The sequence below is a fragment of the Dipodomys merriami genome, unplaced genomic scaffold (assembly GCF_024711535.1).
Source record: "Dipodomys merriami isolate MVZ:Mamm:240054 unplaced genomic scaffold, mDipMer1.0.p SCAF_27, whole genome shotgun sequence".
Classification (NCBI taxonomy): domain Eukaryota; kingdom Metazoa; phylum Chordata; class Mammalia; order Rodentia; family Heteromyidae; genus Dipodomys; species Dipodomys merriami.
In genome coordinates this window covers 10,372,922-10,391,545 of record NW_027204159.1, presented here as the reverse complement: position 1 = coordinate 10,391,545, position 18,624 = coordinate 10,372,922, and the positions used below count along the sequence as shown (strand labels likewise).

General features: G+C 38.4%; 1 protein-coding gene across 5 annotated transcripts in view; it reads left to right on the top strand.

Annotated features, from left to right (window-relative positions):
• The window catches only part of Nr3c1 (nuclear receptor subfamily 3 group C member 1), a 117,966-nt gene that overhangs the window by 89,132 nt on the left and 10,210 nt on the right, over positions 1-18,624 (top strand). For 3 of the 5 annotated variants that reach the window (XM_070036296.1, XM_070036295.1, XM_070036294.1), the window contains exons 3-6: positions 1,977-2,143; positions 7,925-8,041; positions 12,955-13,230; positions 14,075-14,219. In XM_070036296.1, the coding sequence (XP_069892397.1) occupies positions 1,977-2,143; positions 7,925-8,041; positions 12,955-13,230; positions 14,075-14,219 (705 nt within the window). The remainder of the gene's footprint in view (positions 1-1,976; positions 2,144-7,924; positions 8,042-12,954; positions 13,231-14,074; positions 14,220-18,624) is intronic. The other 2 variants (XM_070036298.1, XM_070036297.1) reach the window with 1 other exon arrangement.

The window sequence follows — 18,624 nt, the reverse complement described above, 5'->3', positions numbered from 1 at the left end:
GTTCTCAGAACTGGGATGCAGGAAATGCTGTCCTATTTTTTTTGTTGTTTTGTACATCTTTTATTGTAAAAATACTGTACAGAGGAGTTACAGTTACATGAGCAAGGTTATGAGTACATTTCCTATTGAGCATTGTTGCCTCGTCCTTTGTTTATCCCTCTACCATCCCTTCCCTCCCCACCTCCACAACTACCAGCTCCCTCCCCACTTATCCACCGCTTCCCCCACCAAAGTTGTAAAATTTGTTTTCAATATCCTGTCTTATACATCTCATTACAATGGGTCAACCTGTACCCCTATTTAAGCATTTTGTTTTTTTCCCTTTCCCTTCCCAAATTAGAGAAAATTAGAGAAGTATATACAAGATGCAGGGCACTGACATCAAATACAGTAAAAACAGGGGTTATGCCGTGGGTGGGGGGAACATACAAAGAAACAAAAAAAAATCACATGGTACATTATAAATCTGTTAGAAACAATAGCAAGAAAGAAAAAAATATAGCCGGATGCCGGTGGCTCATGCCTGCATTCCTAGCTACTCAGGAGCCTGAGATCTGAGGATCATGGTCAAAGCCAGCCTGGGCAGGAAAGTCCATGAGACTCTTATCTCCAATAAACCACCAGAAAACCGGAAGTGGCGTTGTAGCTCAAGTGGTTGAGAGCTAGCCTTGAGCTGAAGAGCTGAGGGACAGGGCTCAGGCCCAGCCCCATGACCGACAAAAAAATAATTGTATCCCTATCTTGGGGTTCATTTCGCTTAACATCATCTTATATGGTCATATGTACATAGCTTTTGACCTTTTCTACTTATCCTACTCATGTACTAGTTATTGCAAATAAGGGAAACCATGGGACCTATGTTTCTTTGGGCCTGGCTTAGCTATCCTATTTATTAAACCCTTCTAGATGAGCAGAGAGATAGCAAGGTGCAAGGAGCTCTTTGAAGGAAGTTTGCTATTGTGCATATGTTCAAGTCTGCTTGAGAACACATAACCAGATAAGAACCAGTCTCTACTTATAAGAAGGCTAGAAATTCTTTTTAACTCCATAATTTCAGTTGTAAAGTTAGTGTATGAAATGAAGTTCCTTAGGAAGAAACTATATTGAAAACCAGTGTTATCACTTAATACAAAAAGTACAAAAAAGCAATAATTTGTTCTTTATTTTTATTGCTTTATGGACATACATTTATAAACAAACATAAAATATTAAGATTTGGTGTTTATAGGTGTAGGTGAAGAATATTTAGCCATTGTATTTGTTTTGGTCTTCCCAAGAGTTTAAATGTTTTCTTGAAAACATTTCAAACAACCACTAGACTTATAGTCCTATTGTAATAAGTTTACAAAACAAAAATGAGACCTGGTAAAAGCTGGAGGTTTACATTTCACCCTTTTCTTTGAGATGTTTTCACGGAGAAGCAGGATGTTTCTCAGATTTGAAAGCCTGTTTATCTTTCACAAATGTGATATTTCTGCATTCATCTTTTCTGTTTCTGCATTCATCTTTTCTATGTCATGAGAGCCTAGCATGACATTGACAATAAGAGATACAGGACTAAACACTAACGTGGTAAACAAAATACCTTTTTGCTCTAGTAGAGAACACAGATAAAATTGTAATAAGACTTGATTGACTGGTTCCCTAAGGAATTAAAGGGGTAAAAAGTATTTTATGGATGGTGGAAATATCCTCTTTCAATCATAGTGATAAATACATGAGTTATCCATTTTCTAAATACATATAGTATAAATGTATAAGAATAAATCATAAAAACAAATCACAAAAATTATGATTGATTGCTAAACTACAATCTTACCATTCTTTGGGGAAAATACTTCTTAATTTTCTAACATTGAGATAGAATATTTGAGTTCCTGCTGGTGCTAGAAGACAGAGTTCAGCGTGAACATGCTGAATTGCATGAGAAGAAGAGAGATATTTTCTGACATTCCTGTTTTTTCCTTCTCCTTTAGCCCTGGAATGAGACCAGATGTAAGCTCGCCTCCTTCTAGCTCCTCAACAGCAACGGGACCACCTCCCAAACTCTGCCTGGTGTGCTCTGATGAAGCTTCAGGGTGTCATTATGGGGTCTTGACATGTGGAAGCTGCAAAGTATTCTTCAAAAGAGCAGTGGAAGGTAGTGTGTGTTTTGAAGAGTTTTATGTTTCCTATTTCTTGCAGTGGATTTTGAAATTTCCACTGTATGCAAAGCCCAGCCTCAGTACAGAGGTCCTTGGTCTTCAGAGGGGAAGGAGATATTTTTTAAAAACAACACAAGCACAACTAGAATAAAATGGGAAAAGTATATAAATTGATGGGAGAATCTGGGTGAATCAATATTGTAAGAAAGTGCTATCATGTAAAATAGTTTTGGCATTATAAGCATTAATATATGCTCATAGTATGAGATCCTAGGCTGTCAATTCTCATACTGAAGTTGATTTCAAAACCACAAACTACTTTGGTTAGGCAAAGTTGAGTGGCAATGAGATCTGTGAGGGGCAAAGGGTATCCACTCATTCATTTAACCCCTTATCAAGCCCAGGCAATCATGCTAAATGGTGGGATATCATTAAATCCTGATCCATTCCCTGTGGGACATTACAGTCTACTGGAGTACAGAGATTGGAATATAGAGGCAAGAGTTAGAAAACCTACCTGTTATCAGGAAGGAAACTTATTTTGCTATGTCTGTGTTGACTTAATATAAACCTAACTCATGTTACGGATACAGAATGCTGACAGGGCAGTCACAGCATTTTGTCTCAACTACTGAATCCTCTTGGGGAAAAAATAGGTATATAATTTAGTTATTTGCAAAACAGTTTGAAATCAGTGTGGCCTGAATGGGTTACCTAAAGCTCTGATTTTTTTTTTAAAGAAACTAATAATCCTCATACAAGGAGTCAATGTTATTTGGCTAGAGTTGTATTGTATATCTTTGAGAGTTAGAGGAGTCTTTTTGTTATAAAATTACACTACAAGGATGCAAGTTTGTGATAGCTCCTACCTACCCAGGAGAATCATAAAGTAAGACCACCCTTCTGCAATGCTTCCAATAACGTGGATGCTACTTAACACATAGTGCTATGTAAAGTGAAGATAAGATACTCTTGACTTTCTTAATTGCTTGAGTATTAAAATGTTGCTGTGTGTGTGTATATATATGTATATATTGCTGTGTGTGTATATATATATATTAAAATTGGCAAATGGATTTTTGAAAATGAAATTCAGAATGAGGCAATGAAACAACTTATGAGATGAAATATATTTTTCACTTATTTTTATAAAATGGGGTTACAAATGCAAATGCCTTTAAGGGTCATCTGTGTCACCCACTGTAACCAAATATAATACCCTGGAGGTAAGTGGACAGGACTGATGTTGGAGACACACGTCCAATCTAGGAGCATTGAAATGCAAGTAAGCCAGAAAAAAGCTAACATTACCTCCGAATTATAAAATTATGGCAAGTCATGGTCCTGAAACTGAATCATTGCTTTAAAAATAGGTTCTTACACTTGCTTTTTGCATAGAATTTAATTGAAAATTAGATACACTATTTGCAAATATTTCAGTAAAGTATCATAGTGAGATTATATTACTGACAAAGTTGAAATGTGGATGACATTAATTAGATCCCATTGTTCTGTTTCCTTCTCATTTGGATTTGAATGTATTCAGAGGCACTTCCCAGATCTAAACTTTTGTAATCTTTTCATACTCTAACCATGGTTTCCATATTCTAGGCATTATGAAAAAGTTGAAGCCCAGACACATGCTTACTTTGCAACACCTTAACAATGATAAAGACACAGATAGTATAACTGGAATCATATATTGTCTGCTCCATTTTCAGCATGTTACAAAGGATAAATTTCCCCTCCTTTCCCCCAAAATTTATTTTTAGAAAATCTATAGATGTTTTATTGCCCATGCAACCCAGAACCAATGATATTTTGTGTTGAATTTTTCATTCAGTATTCTTAGTGTGTTGCTGTTCCATGAACAGTAAGGATTTCCATTTCTTTCTAGTTTTTTCCCCCATATCAGTTTTTCTTTTTTTTATTTCTTTGCCCAGAAGTGCATGTGATCTTTCTTGGTAGATCAGAAAGGAGATAAGCAAATTAAGGGTAGTTTTTATTAAAAAATTATTAAACACTGAGAAAATAATTTTCTATAAAAATTTGTAGCATATGCTATACGTATACTAGTAATTATTGCTCATTAAAAAAATTACCCCTAAAATCAGTAGCTTAATGCAACACTTATTATGTCATGCAGTTTGAGTTAGGAATCTAGAAACACAGCGTGGTGATCAAGGCCTCTGTGAAGTTAGGTTCAGGCAGTCACTGGGCTGCAGTCATTTAAAGTCTGGGCTGGGCCTTGATGGTTCACTTCTAAGTTCACTCACATGGCTTTTAGCAAAAGCTTCTTCACTACATTGGCCTCCTCAATGCTATGTTCAGTATATCAGCTAGCTTTCCCCATAACAAATGTTCCAAGAGATTGTAAACAATGCAGCAGAACATGTAGCATACCACCACTTCTGCCATATTTTACTGATCAGAGGCCAATCCTGTTATATCATCAGAAGGGAATATTAAATATCAGGAAACAGGTCACTTTGGGCCATCTTGAAAGCTGGCTGTTACATTTACCATAAATAGAAAACCAGAATTACTTGCTGAAAACAGTTTTAACTCTGTGTGTGTGTACTATGTAAACAACATTAAGAAGTTTCTGTTGTTCTGAATACTCTTCACTAACTTTTAGTAGTTAAAAGGGAACTGGGGGCGGGGGAGGAGGCTGGGAAGGTGGCTCAATGGTAGAGCTCTTGCCTTGCATGCATGAGGCCCTGGGTTCGATTCCTCAGCACCACATAAGCAAAAAGAAAAAAGCCGGAAGTGGCGCTGTGGCTCAAGTGGTAGAGCGCTAGCTTTGAGCTGAAGAGCTGAGGGACAGCGCCCAGGCCCAGAGTTCAGGCCCCACGACCAGACCCCCAAAAAAGGGGACTGGGAAGAACTAGGAAGATTGATAGAAAAGGTGATATTGATCAAGATGCCTTAATACTCATAAATAGACATGTTGAATTGAAGCCCCTTTGTATAACTATTTTAAATAATTTATATTTAAATTTACTATGTTTTACAATGGGACTTGAACCAGTGGAAGAAAACATAGCTATCTCATCTTGTTTAAAAGGATATGTGGGAAATGAGTATTAGTACATGGCCACATGCCTTGTGGAATAGTGAACACTAGTGGAAACTGCTTGTTTTATGGATAAGGAGCAGCATTCTTGCCAGCTCCATACTAATAATCTGAAATTCTAATTTAGGAATAAAGTACAGTGCCCTTGAGCCAAGAGCAGTGTTTCTGCTATGCTCCGCATACAACCTAGTATTAGCATCTTACAGACATCATGGTCTTTCAGTTGACTATAAATAAACCATTGGGATTTCTTATTTAGGGATATTCTTGTCAATCTTTTCTTTCTTTTTTTGGCCAGTCTTGGGGCTTGAACTCAGGGTCTGGGCACTGTCCCGCAGCTCTTCAGTTCAAGGCTAGCACTCTACCACTTGAGTTCAGTGCCATTTCTGGCTTTTTCTGCTTATGTGGTGCTGAGGGATCGAACCGAGGGCCTCATTCATGCAAGGCAAGCACTCTACCACTGAGCCACCTTCCCAGCCCTATTTAGGGATATTCTTACCGAGTTAAACTTTTATAGATGCCTCAACCGTTGTCTGTTATTCCTACTTTTGCTTTCTAAAAGAATCGTTTGGGGTTAGTGCTATAGCAAGCTTACAAACACCGAAAGGAACTGTTATAGCTAGCACAGCCCTTGGCAGTAGAAAATCTAGAATAAAGCCTAACTATACATCCTTAGTCAACTTCATGGCCCATTTTCCACAAAGAATTAAACATCATATAGTTGACCATCTACCTCAAACTAAGATTTAAAGAGAAAAGTATGGTTTATAAGGAAGAAACAATTTTTTAGTAAATTTTAGGTTGAACTAAGGAATCTTTTCTTTTTTTTTTTTTTTGGGGTCCGGTCGTGGGGCCTGAACTCTGGGCCTGGGCGCTGTCCCTCAGCTCTTCAGCTCAAGGCTAGCACTCTACCACTTGAGCCACAGCTCCACTTCCGGCTTTTTTCTTTTTGCTTATATGGTGCTGAGGAATCGAACCCAGGGCCTCAGGCATGCAAGGCAAGCGTTCTACCACTGAGCCACCTTCCCAGCCCCTAAAGAATCTTTTCATAGCAGTGAGACCAGATATATCCAGACTAGTGAATTGACATTATAACTTTTCTTTGAAGATTATTCTTGAGAAATGTTGTCCAGTCAGTGTAAGGGACATGAAATCTTACTTATCTATTGTATTTACATAGACATGCTAGTCCTTTGGTAATTTTCTTCAGAAGACTGTAAGAATGAATGGGAAGATGGCTTTTAGTCTATCCCTTTTAAAAAGACTTTTGCTGAAAATATTTTGCCAAAACAGAATTAAAATTCTTAATACATTACTCAACACTGAATAACAGAAAATTTAGACAGTAACTGTCTTAAATTAATAACCCAAGTCAAGGTAAATTCAAACATTCAAACATTTTATATTCTGAAAATTTATAAGATCTATCTATCTGTGGTTCACTAGCCATTTGCTGGCATCATTGATCATTCAAGTTTAACTATGACTGATCATCCATTTAGACTGATCATATGTTATTGCAGTTCAAATGAGAAGATTTTGTTTGTATATCATGGCATGACAAGGTCCCTTTAGAACTCCCATAGTATTTTATTTATTTGTTTGTTTATTTATTTATTTATTTATTTATTTATTTATTTATTTATTTATTTATTTATTTATTTATTTATTTATTTATGTCAGTTGTGCAGCTTGAACTCGCCCTTGGCACTGTCCTCAGCTCTTCAAGTCAGGGCTAGCACTCTGCCACTTGAGCTACAGCGCCACTTCCAATTTTCTGGTGGTTTATTGGCGATAAGAGTTTCATGGACTTTCCTACCTGGGCTGGGTTTTAACCTTGAACCTCAGATCTCAGTCTCCTGAGTAGCTAGGATTACAGGTTTGAGCCAATGGTGCCCAGCTACCCATAGTATTTTTTAAATTTACTTTCTTTTTTTTTTTAATTTTTTTTTTTGGTCCGGTCGTGGGGCCTAAACTCTGGGCCTGGGCGCTGTCCCTCAGCTCTTCAGCTCAAGGCTAACGCTCTACCACTTGAGCCACAGCGCCACTTCCAGCTTTTTTCTTTTTGCTTATGTGGTGCTGAGGAATCGAACCCAGGGCTTCAGGCATGCAAGGCAAGCGCTATACCACTGAGCCACCTTCCCAGCCCCTTTAAATTTACTTTCTTAACTAATGTGAAAACATAATTTATCCAAAAAAAGAACAAATTTACTTTCTTAACTAATGTGAAAACATAATTTATCCAAAAAAAGAACTTGTGTTTGATTAGTAGTGACTAGACTCAGACATGAAGCAGATATATTGGACACCATTCTGTTCCTTGCTTGATATGAGGGCTAATTATATGGAGATGTTCAGTTTATAAAAATGTATTAAAGTGGTAGTATACCTATGACTTGTGCACTTTATTAAACTCTTTTCAATTTGTGGAGCAGAATGAGGGACTTTTTTAGCTTCTGAATTTTGTAATTAATGTTAAACTCTTTTCAATTTGTGGAGCAGAATGAGGGTCTTTTCTAGCTTCTGAATTTTGTAATTAATGTCAGTGTATATAAATAAACTCTTACCTTCCTTAGGTAACTTTGGTTTTGTTTTGGGAAAATAACAGCCAAGTTCCAAAGATGCTCACCATAAAAAATACGGGGCAGTCACATTGGTCCTTAAAGACCCATGGCATTTTAACCCTGCCTTTTATGTTATATAGGACAGCACAATTATCTTTGTGCTGGAAGAAATGATTGTATCATTGATAAAATTCGAAGAAAAAACTGCCCAGCATGCCGCTATCGAAAATGTCTTCAAGCTGGAATGAACCTGGAAGGTAAGGTACTATCTGAAAGGAATTACCTCTCTGTCATGTCAAAATTGTTATTTTACTTTCCCCCCAGTACTGGAATTTGTACTCTGTGCCTACTGAGCCTTGGTTTTTGCTGGGTATTTTTAGGATAGGGTTCCACTTCTTACCTAGGCATTATACCTGGATTATGATCCACCTACTTAAGGTTTCCCCATAGTTGCTGGGATCAGGCACATACCACTGCATGTAGTTTCCCTGAAAAGAGATGGAGCCTTACTACTTTTCTGCTTGGGCTGGCCTTGAACTACAATCCTCAAGATCTCAGCCTCCTAAATAGCTAGTATTACATGCCCTAGAACCCAGCTGGTAATTTTACTTACCGCTTAAGCAGATGTAATAGTTTACATGTGCTTAGCTAGCATAATTTTATATTATTGCCCAATAAAGTATATTGGGTTTTTCCACCAGTTCTTATAACATCTAAATGAAATTACTTAAAAATATCTTTTATATTTCTTACTTTTTTCAGCTCATTTGTTCCCTAGGGTTGGAAGTATTCCTGTGTCATATGTATCTCCATGTCCATTTTTCTTTCTCTTTTAAAAAACTTTGTAGTTGGACTCAGTAGCTCATACATAATCCTAGCTACTCAAGAAGTAGAGATTAAGGTCATGGTTTGAATATAGCCCTAGCAAAAAGTCTGAAAGAGTCCATCAAACAGAAAAAGCTGGAGGTGGTATCTTCCCAGCTATGTGTGAAGAAGCATAAAGTGGAGGATTGTGGTTCAGGCCAGCTGCAGAAAAATGCAAGATCCTATCTGAAAAACAGTGAAAGCCAAAAGGTTTTAAACTAAAGTGGTAGAGCACCTGCTTAGCAATTGTCAGGCCCTGCATTCAAACCCCAGTATCACCAAGAAAAATGAGTAAGACGCATTGGATGGGTTTTGTCTTTCAAGAACAAATTCAAAACTAGTTATAAGTTTGAGTTTCATAGTCCTGTTTATATAACAAGTTGTATAACTAACACTGATATTACCATTTTAAAAAAAACTCTCAACTTTCCTCTAAAAGAATTTAGAATTTTACTGAAGTTAAAAGGGCAAATTCTATGAAAGCAGTGATCTAATTACTTGGGTTGCTTACTACTTGTGGTGACTATAGCACTTTCATGAAGCAAGTATTCACCAATAAGCATACCTAAAATGAAGTCCAATGCTCATTTCAAGGAGTTTACTGTGTCTGGATTGCATGACAATGATAAAACAGATCACATCACAGAAGGAACAAGTGGGAAGCTACCTAATTTTGTCCAGAAAATCAGGAAAGGCATCCTAGAAGAACTAATGTTGATTTTTTTTTAATAATCCAAAAGATGAGTAGGAAGTAGTTGAAAAAGTAAGGACAGAGACATGCTCACGTTTATGGTTTAGACTAGTCTTGTTTTGAGACCAACTAAATGAGTATAGTGGTAGACTAGATAAGAATGAAGTAGAATCGTATGGTTCTTTTGATAAGAAAGACTTTGGGGGCTACCTAGTACAGACTTTATATCTCTAATAGGTTACTAAAACCTAATTCCCAAACCATACACTGTTTTAACTATGGCCAAGTTGCTTAAACCTGACTGCATTGCTAGCATATTTCTGTTTGGAAATTGTTTGTTGTTGTTTGGTTGATTAGTTTTGTTTTTTTTTTTAAGACAGGATCTCACTATAAGAGCCCAAACCATCATCAAACTCAGGGTCCTCCTATCTCAGCCTTGAAAGTGTGTTTCAAAAGTGAGAGATTAATTAAAATTCACAGGGCTCAACTTAAGTGCTAAAAAAGTAGTTTCTTTTTCATATATATATATATATATATATATATATATATATATATATATAGGGCTGGGAAGGTGGCTCAGTGGTAGAGTATTTGCCTTGCATGCATAAGGCCCTGGGTTCAATTCCACAGCACCACATGAGCAAAAAAAAGCTGGAAGTGGTGCTGTGGCTCAAGTGGTAGACACTAGCCTTGGGCTGAAGAGCACAGGGAGAGTGCCCAGGCCCAGAGTTCAGGCCCCACAACTGACAAAAAAAAAAAAAAAAGAAAAAGAAAAAATATATATCCTTTACTTTGTTACAGACAAACTCTCTGGCTAGATTTTTCCCCCTATTCATATTCTCTCTCTCTCTCTCCCTCTCTCTCCCTCTCTCCCTTTCTCTCTCTCTCCTCTGCCATAGCACCACTTCCAGTTTTTGAGTGATTAATTGGAGATAAGAGTCTCTCACTCACGTAGACTTTTTTGCCTGGGCTGGCTTTGAATTGTGATCCTCAGATCTCAGCCTTCTGAGTAGCTAGGATTTTAGGCATGAGCTATCCACCAGCCCCCAGCTACTTTTTCATGCTCTCTAACTATTTAGATATGTTCTCAGCACCTCAGCCAAGCATTTTTCAATTTAGCATACATTAGTTATGCAGGGAAGATTTTACTGTGTCATTTCCACTCACAGATAAAACATAATCCAGTCTTACCCCATCTATTGCAACCCCTTTCTAAAATCATGTTTTCACCATGATTCACTTCTCTATTTTCATACATGAAAGCAGTCTTCAACCATATTCATCCTCATTCACCCTCCCTAGCAGCTTAACCCCATCCTGCTTGTACTCATGCCCCCTATAAAGGCTGTTTTTCTTTCCCCCCTCTTCCCAAGCCAAGCAGTTTTGATGATAGCCCCAGAGTTAACTTTACTAAAGCAGTTAGTGCTTCAGCCCAATTATCTCTGGCAGTGTAACTTAGTTATTGTTCCAAGGGTTGTATTTTGATACTGTTGCCCCATACCAAGTAAACCTCAAGATTTATTTTGAGGTAGACTTCTTCACTGCTTAAAGTCCTGGGCATTTAAATTTAGATAAGTTTATTATGGTGATCCTACATGTTTTAAGGTATCTTGTAATCATTCCTAACTATATCTTTATTTTTGGTATAAATGTTTTTGGTACAAACAGTTAAATAGATCTTAATAGGCACATAGACTTACTTAACAAGATTTATCTCTATTTAAGAGCAAGTGGTATTATTGCAAGCATCTGGACACTTCTATAGAGATTATATACTTACTGATGCTTAACTCCTTGCTGAGGATACTTTGAAAATGTATTGGTATTAACTTATGGAGGTAGCACAATTCAGTTCATTAGCACTTTCTGAACTTTATCCAGCAAGATCAGCTGGGAACATAGCTAAATAGTAGAGCACTTGCTTAACATGTACACAGTCCTGCTTCCACCCCCAGTGCTAGAAAGAGCATCATCCTTATCTGGACCACAGGTAGACCAAAATTAATTACACACTGAGTCACACAGAAAATGATTTTTTAAATCCCCAGCTTATTACTAACCTTTCTTCTTTACCATACACCACAAGAAGTCATGGTTACATGAAGTTTTTACAGTATCATTCAGTGTAGATTTGGGATCTGAGTTTTTGTGAAAGACTTTTGAAAGGTTTCCCATGTACAAGAACTCTGCCTTTTTAACACTGTATTACTACTCTATGGAGTTCTACTAGCTCAACTTCTTTTTTTTTATTTAGTTTTTTTTTAATTTTATTTTATTTGTGAACATACTGTACAGAGGGGTTACAATTACATGGGCAGGATAATGCGTACATTTCTTACCAAGCATTGCAGCCTCCTCCTTTGTTTACCCTTCAAGTTTTCTTTTTTTGAGGGAAGGGTCTGGTCATGGGGCCTGAACTCTGGGCCTGGGCTCTGTCCCTCAGCTCTTCAGCTCAAGGCTACTGCTCTACCACTTGAGCTACAACGCCACTTCTGGTTTTCTGGTGGTTTATTGGAGATAAGAGTTTCATGGACTTTCCTGCCCAGGCTGGCTTTGAAACTCAATCCTCAGATCTTAGCCTCCTGAGTAACTAGGATTACAGGCATGAGCCACCGGAGTCCGGCTTTTTAAAAATTCTTAAATTTCTTAATGCTTACAGAATATCTTCAATGTCTTTTCCCCCTAACACTCAATAGTGTGATATAGCTCCTCACGCTAGTATTTTGTTATTTAGAAATCATTTTGTTTACTTTCTCTTTGCAAAATAGTTTGCATCCCTCACCTCTGAGTCAGGTACATTTCTTGCCCTTAGGACTCTCAGTTCTCTATTTGAGAGAGTAATGTAGAGGATTGGTTTAATAGCTCACTACAAATAAGCCCAACTACTCAGAAACAGTAAGATGTTGGTGCAAAGTCAGGCAGACCTTGTCTTAGCAAATTAGCTCACTGTGGTAACTTGCACTTATAAACACAACTATGTTAGGAGGATTACAGTATGAGGCCAGCCACTGAATGAAGCAAAAATGAGTCCCTACCTAGCAAGCACAAGATCTTGAGCTCAAATCTCAGCACTGCCAAAACTAGTGTGTCATCTATGTCACCTTCCTATACTAGAAAGGAAGACTTCTATGCACCTGTGCCAATGGTCACTGTCTTACTCACACAACCATAATGTAGACTGACCCAGAGCTATAATTTCTGATGTGCTGTTTTTTTTTTTTATTACAAATGCAACTTGTCCTATATAACTTAGGTGAAATTTTCAGAATGAAAATGAGACTAACTAGTTTACAGAAGTGATTTGTTCAGGTAGTTCAGGTAGTTCAGTGACATAAGATTTAAGGTAGACCTTTAGCTCTATCATAAAGTTACTGAGTTACTTGAAGCAAAGCATGTATGGGAATGGAGCTTTTGTTTTCAAGGACAACAGGATCTCATATTGCATGTCATTATCACCACTGCTAAATGAAATATTTCTCCTTTTGGGGGAACAGTTTCAGAACTATTGAAAATGATTGCAAATAATTTAATAATACTGCAATATCAAGCTTATGTCTGGATGATCAAATACTTCCTACTACAATTCATTTCTGTGTAATTTTTCAATACTCACAGCTCGAAAAACAAAGAAAAAAATAAAAGGAATTCAGCAAGCCACTACAGGAGTCCCACAGGACACTTCTGAAAATCCCAACAAAACAATAGTCCCGGCCACCTTACCACAGCTCACCCCCACCTTGGTATCACTGTTGGAGGTCATTGAACCTGAGGTATTATATGCAGGGTACGACAGCTCTATTCCAGACTCAACGTGGAGGATCATGACCACACTCAACATGTTAGGAGGACGCCAAGTGATTGCAGCAGTGAAGTGGGCGAAGGCTATACCAGGTAAGATGCAAATGTTGACACAGCTACAGAATAAACCTTGATTTTCTTAAATGGGTTTTGTATGACTTTGATCTCTTGGCATATCTTGTTTTTCTTCCTCACTTTTAACTTTTCTCTGAGAAGCAGTCAGGTGAATATGCACAGGTGGGGGAGGAGACTGATAAAACTTGCATACACTTCCCTGCCTTTATGCTCACTGATATCTAGGGGAAGAAATGTATGTCTAAGATTCCATTTGTTTTCCTTTAACTTGTTTTAAAAATGGTTAAACATCAGGTGTATTGACTGCCAAAATGTACTGAAGCCAAATAGTTTGGGCTGTTGACTAAATGAAATATGACACATTGAATGTACATTTTTATCTAAGTTTGAAGATAACTTTGAACCAAGTTTCCCTGTTGGAACTTGGTATGGAATAGGAGAAGGCTGTTAGGGCCAACCCTAGAGAGAGGGGGACTGACAAGCTTAAGGCGACACAGATAGAAAAAGGACACAAATAAGTAACCTCCTATAATCATGGGGGAAAGAAGAGTGAAAAAATGGAAACTTTTTATTTAAATTCACTGAGTTAGAAACCACAACAAAAAACAGGACTCCTGGCTCTTTCTCTTACTGTTTAGTTTGTGTTTACTTTAACAGACAAGGGAACAAAAACTGGGTACTTACTAAAACTTCTGAAGGTTGGGGTCTTGATGTGTCAGATGACAAAAGGAAGCTGTGTTCACTTCTCTGTTAGGCCTTACTTCAAGGCTAATTGACCTTCTTGCGCTTTGGCAGTCCCCAGAGAGACGATCTTCTCTTAGGCTACTCAAGATTTACCCTGTGCCTTATTCCTCTTAATCAGGCTTCAGGAATTTACACCTGGATGACCAAATGACCCTCTTACAGTACTCCTGGATGTTCCTCATGGCGTTTGCCCTGGGCTGGAGGTCCTACAGACAGACCAGTGCAAATTTGCTGTGCTTTGCTCCTGATCTGATTATTGATGAGTAAGTAATGAGTCATTTTCCCTATTCTCATTTATATGGTATGTTTCATCCGTTGATGTTTTCCAAATGGACTAGACTTCAAGATTGAATCAATTCTATAAGCTATCTAGGAACTGTACAGACTTGAAACAGCTGGTTTTCATGTTTGGGATAGATCAAATGCAATATAAAGCAGATAAATAAATATGCATGTGGGACTATTACTGTCCTGGGACTGTATATTTAGCTAGGTATGGTGGCTTGTACCTGTAACCCCAGTTACTCAAGAGATAGAGACTGGAAGGCCATCCTGGGCAAAAGGAGTTAATGAGACCTTATCTCAACCAACAAGCTGTGTGTGTACTCCTAAACTCAGTTATACCTAGACAGAAGTGTAGCAATATTGAGGTCTGAAGCTTGCTATAAAAACATGAGCCCTTATCCAAACACTGAAGCAAAAGGATTAGGAGTATGGCTCAAGTAGAGCACCTGCCTAGTTTGCACAAGGCTCTATGTTCAAATCCTAAAAGATTTTAAATACTGAGCATGCCTGACTGACGTAAGTCTGTGGCAAGGAACTGCAATATTATTTTAATTCTATAACCCTATTCTAGAAAGTAAAAGGAGGGTGGAGGGTAAGAAAAGTCTTGTGGACTCAATTAGGGACAATTAGAGATGAGGACATCTCAGCTGTGGAGCTGAGAGTTACGGACCAGAGATAAGAGGTGTCCCTTTGCATGGCAAGACTCACAATATCTGTGACTTAGGACATGAGAGAAGATTAATACTGAAACTTAAAATTTGATAAAACAGCTCTTTGATTACATCAAGGCCTGTGCTATTCACGAAGTATTTCAGGTGTCCATTCCCCATCTCCTCATCTCCATCGTTGCTCTAGTTTCCTACCTCGAGTGAAGCCTTCCTTGTAAAGTTTTCTTCTTTAACATAGTTCTGATGGCTTCACATCTCTCTCCAGTGCTACCTCACTCACCACCTAGAGCCACTCTGCATGACTTAACGTGTTTCAGTACCTGGCCTCACTGTCTCACTCCCATTGTCCTTCATAAACTTTGTTCCTACTCAGCTAATCTATTCTTCAAGCATGACCCTCAGTTCATGGTGAGACCAATAATTGGCCATACATCCCTAGTGCTCCTTATTTTCTATTCCCAGTTACCTCTTTGTGCCCATAGCTTCCTTCCTTCTTTAGAAAAAGGGGGATACACATGGTTTGATAAGAGAACAGAATGGAGGTTTGGAGCAGGAAATAGTGGTGTACTCCTGTAATTCCAGCTACTCAGGAGATAGAGACAGGAGGATCATGATTCAAGGCTAGTCCAGGCAAAAAAACAATAACAATAAAAGAAGGTAGTAAGACCCTATCACACCAAAAAGAAAAACCTAGAAATAATGGTGTATGCATGTAGCCCTCCCTACTCAAAGAGGATCCCTGCTGTTGACCCCAGGCCCCAAACTAAGGCTGAAAAATAACAGTCCTGGCTCAAGTGGTAGAGTACTTGCCTAGCAAGTACAATACCCACCCCCAGAACACCAGAAACAGTAAATAAAATTGGAGGTTTGTATATGTGTGACAAAAGATAGGGCTTAATTACGAATTACAGATGCTGCATTACCTCAAAAATTATGAAACCATCCATTATGCATAGGGAGATTTCACTATTACATTTCCACATGGTTACAGGATGTTCTAATCATTCTCACCACCACTGTCACTCTCCCTACTAAAATTAATGAAATCTTAAGCTCACTAGAGTAACAATATCACTGCACTTTTATGTGAATAAATCCATCAACGGCCGTTTGTGTTCACAACTGGGTACCACATTCCCAACAACAATGAATACCTGAAATGTCTCAGAGTGGCAAAGAGTCTGAAAATGAATGCTGACTGTTAATATGCATTGTTTAGAGAACAAGATATGCATTGTTTGGAGCATCAAGGAGAGCCTGAAGAAGTAGAGGGTAGGAGTCAGAGGAAACCATGTTAATAGGAGTGCCTGAAAGTTAATAGGAGAGCCTGGCCCATGATACAGTAAGCTCCCATTATTGTTTTGGGGATAGGATGATACTTGCCCCCAAAGCTTCAAGAAGCGACTTTGGCAGTGCACAGGAAACTTCAGGTGATGAGGCTAGATCCAGAACCTTTCCCCTGGTACTACTAAGTAATTCCAGAGCCACGTAGATAAATAAGAACTACATGTAGCAGAGATTTCGGTTTTTCCCGCTACTGGTATAGCTGCATAGAAAAATCCTAGCTAAACTACTGAACTAGCCTGATTTTTTTTTCTCCTCTGGTAATACTTATTTTCCAAGATTATGTTCCTTTCTTGGAATTTTAAGTACTTCCCAAACTGCCTGACACTATTATGGCAGCCTGGATTGAAATAGTGAATAAAACAGACGAGACCCCTGCTAAGTCAGATAGGGAACTCAAATAGATGACCAAAACTATTTCTAGAGCTCTGATTGATAGTGGGACTAGGATGCAGAAAAAAGATTGTGACCACAGAAGGCCCAAGTAGCTGATCCTCAGCTACACAAAATAGCAAGCTGCGTTAAAGCACCGGACATTCCAAGTACAAAGACGTGACACAAGCTTGGCTTACGTAAGAGAGAGAAGGCCACCGCGAATCCTGTAAGCTATGGAATAGTTTACATCAAATACTCATCATATTCCTAGTGATTCTTTGTTTTGTGGGCTTGGGGTTTGTTCTAGCTTCAGTGCTGAGGAGTAAATAGGAAGAGGGCCTCACACATGCCAGGCCAGTGCTGTGCCCGCCCTTCCCACACACCCATCCCTCTCTTAAAGTGCCCCAGACATGACAACAGCAGTACGAGACAACATGTCTGCTCTTTAGTTGTCTACATGTTAGCAGAGGTAACTAATGGTCCCTGGGAGTAGGTGTCATCTGGGCCTCAGGCTTCCTGTGAGAAGCAACTTGATAATGCACATGGGCTGTTAGTTCAGCTGCTTTGTGTTCTCAGGAGGGACCACATCTGACCCTTCACTAGTAGCTACTACTCATGATTAGCCAGCCAGCACTGTACACAGACACACAATGTCTGTGTCAGAAAGACACCAATATTAGTTTTTTGATCCAATTTTGAAATAATTGGGAAATATATTTAGATTACATGGAAACTCAAACACTCATTTCAGAAGACAACCATATTTTTTTTCCCTAAAAGAATCATGTTAAGGGTGTTCACAGTTGCTTTTAAGCAATTTGAAGTTACCTAGATATGAAAGACCAGCTCACCCTTTTATTTGTAAACCTAATTCAGAGTTTTATTTTTAGGCAATCCAATTTAGATTTAAGCAGTCACATCACAATCTGATTAGACCACATACATTTCTTATATAAAGTGAGAATTATAGAAATATTTCCTCAACAAATTAATTTGATGTTCTTCATAGAACATCACATTGGAAAGATCATAGTTGCTAATGGGTTATTTTCCTCAAGCATGACAGGAGAAGCAGTTTGTAGTCAGCGTCTTTACATTCTTACACGGCTGTATGTTAGGTGGACAGGCTTCCTGCTCATGTGTTTGTTGTATCTGTGACAGGCAGATTTAGTGTGAGATGTGTGCCTATCAAGGTTCCTCATGGTTGTCCTTAGTGCACAGTGGTGCTACAGGAGATTGGAAAGGTGCTTCCTCAATTAGATATTTTAAAGAAGAGCCCGAGGAGCTTTTCCTGACCACTTTGTCAGCATACACCTTATATTGAATTCATCTTATTATAGAAATAAAAAACTGTATCTTCAGTAGATAAAAATAATGTAAAAAAAAGCTCCAAAGGCCATGAACAGAGCACAGTTTCAGGTCGTGGTGTTACACATCTATAATCCCAGCACTTGGGAAGATGAAGCAGGAGGACTGCAAGTTTGAGGTCACTCTGGGCTACATTGAAAAACCTTGGGGTAAAAGAATATTCAGTCTTTCTATTTCCTAACTGGAAAGCCAAGTCTCATGGTTTCCCTTATCTGCAATAACTAGTATATGTCTAGGACAGGCAGAAGAGGTCAAAAGCTATTACATATAACCATATAACCTGATGCTAGGCAAAATGAACCCCAAGATAGGGACATAAGAGATTTTCTTTCTTGTTGTTCTTTTTAATGTACTTAGGTGCTATTTTTGTTTCTTTGTATGTTCTTCCCCCATGGTACGACCCCTGTTGTCACTGTATTTGATTCCAGTGTCCTGAATCTTGTATATACATTTTTCTAATTTGGGGAGGGGAAGGGAAATAACAAAATGCTGAAATAAGGATACAGGATGACCCATTGTAACAATGAGATGTACAAGACATTATGTTGAAAACGAAGTTTACAACTTTGGCCGGGGGGTGGGAGGATAGGGGGGAAGTGGGGAAGAAAGGGATTGTAGGGGAAAAATA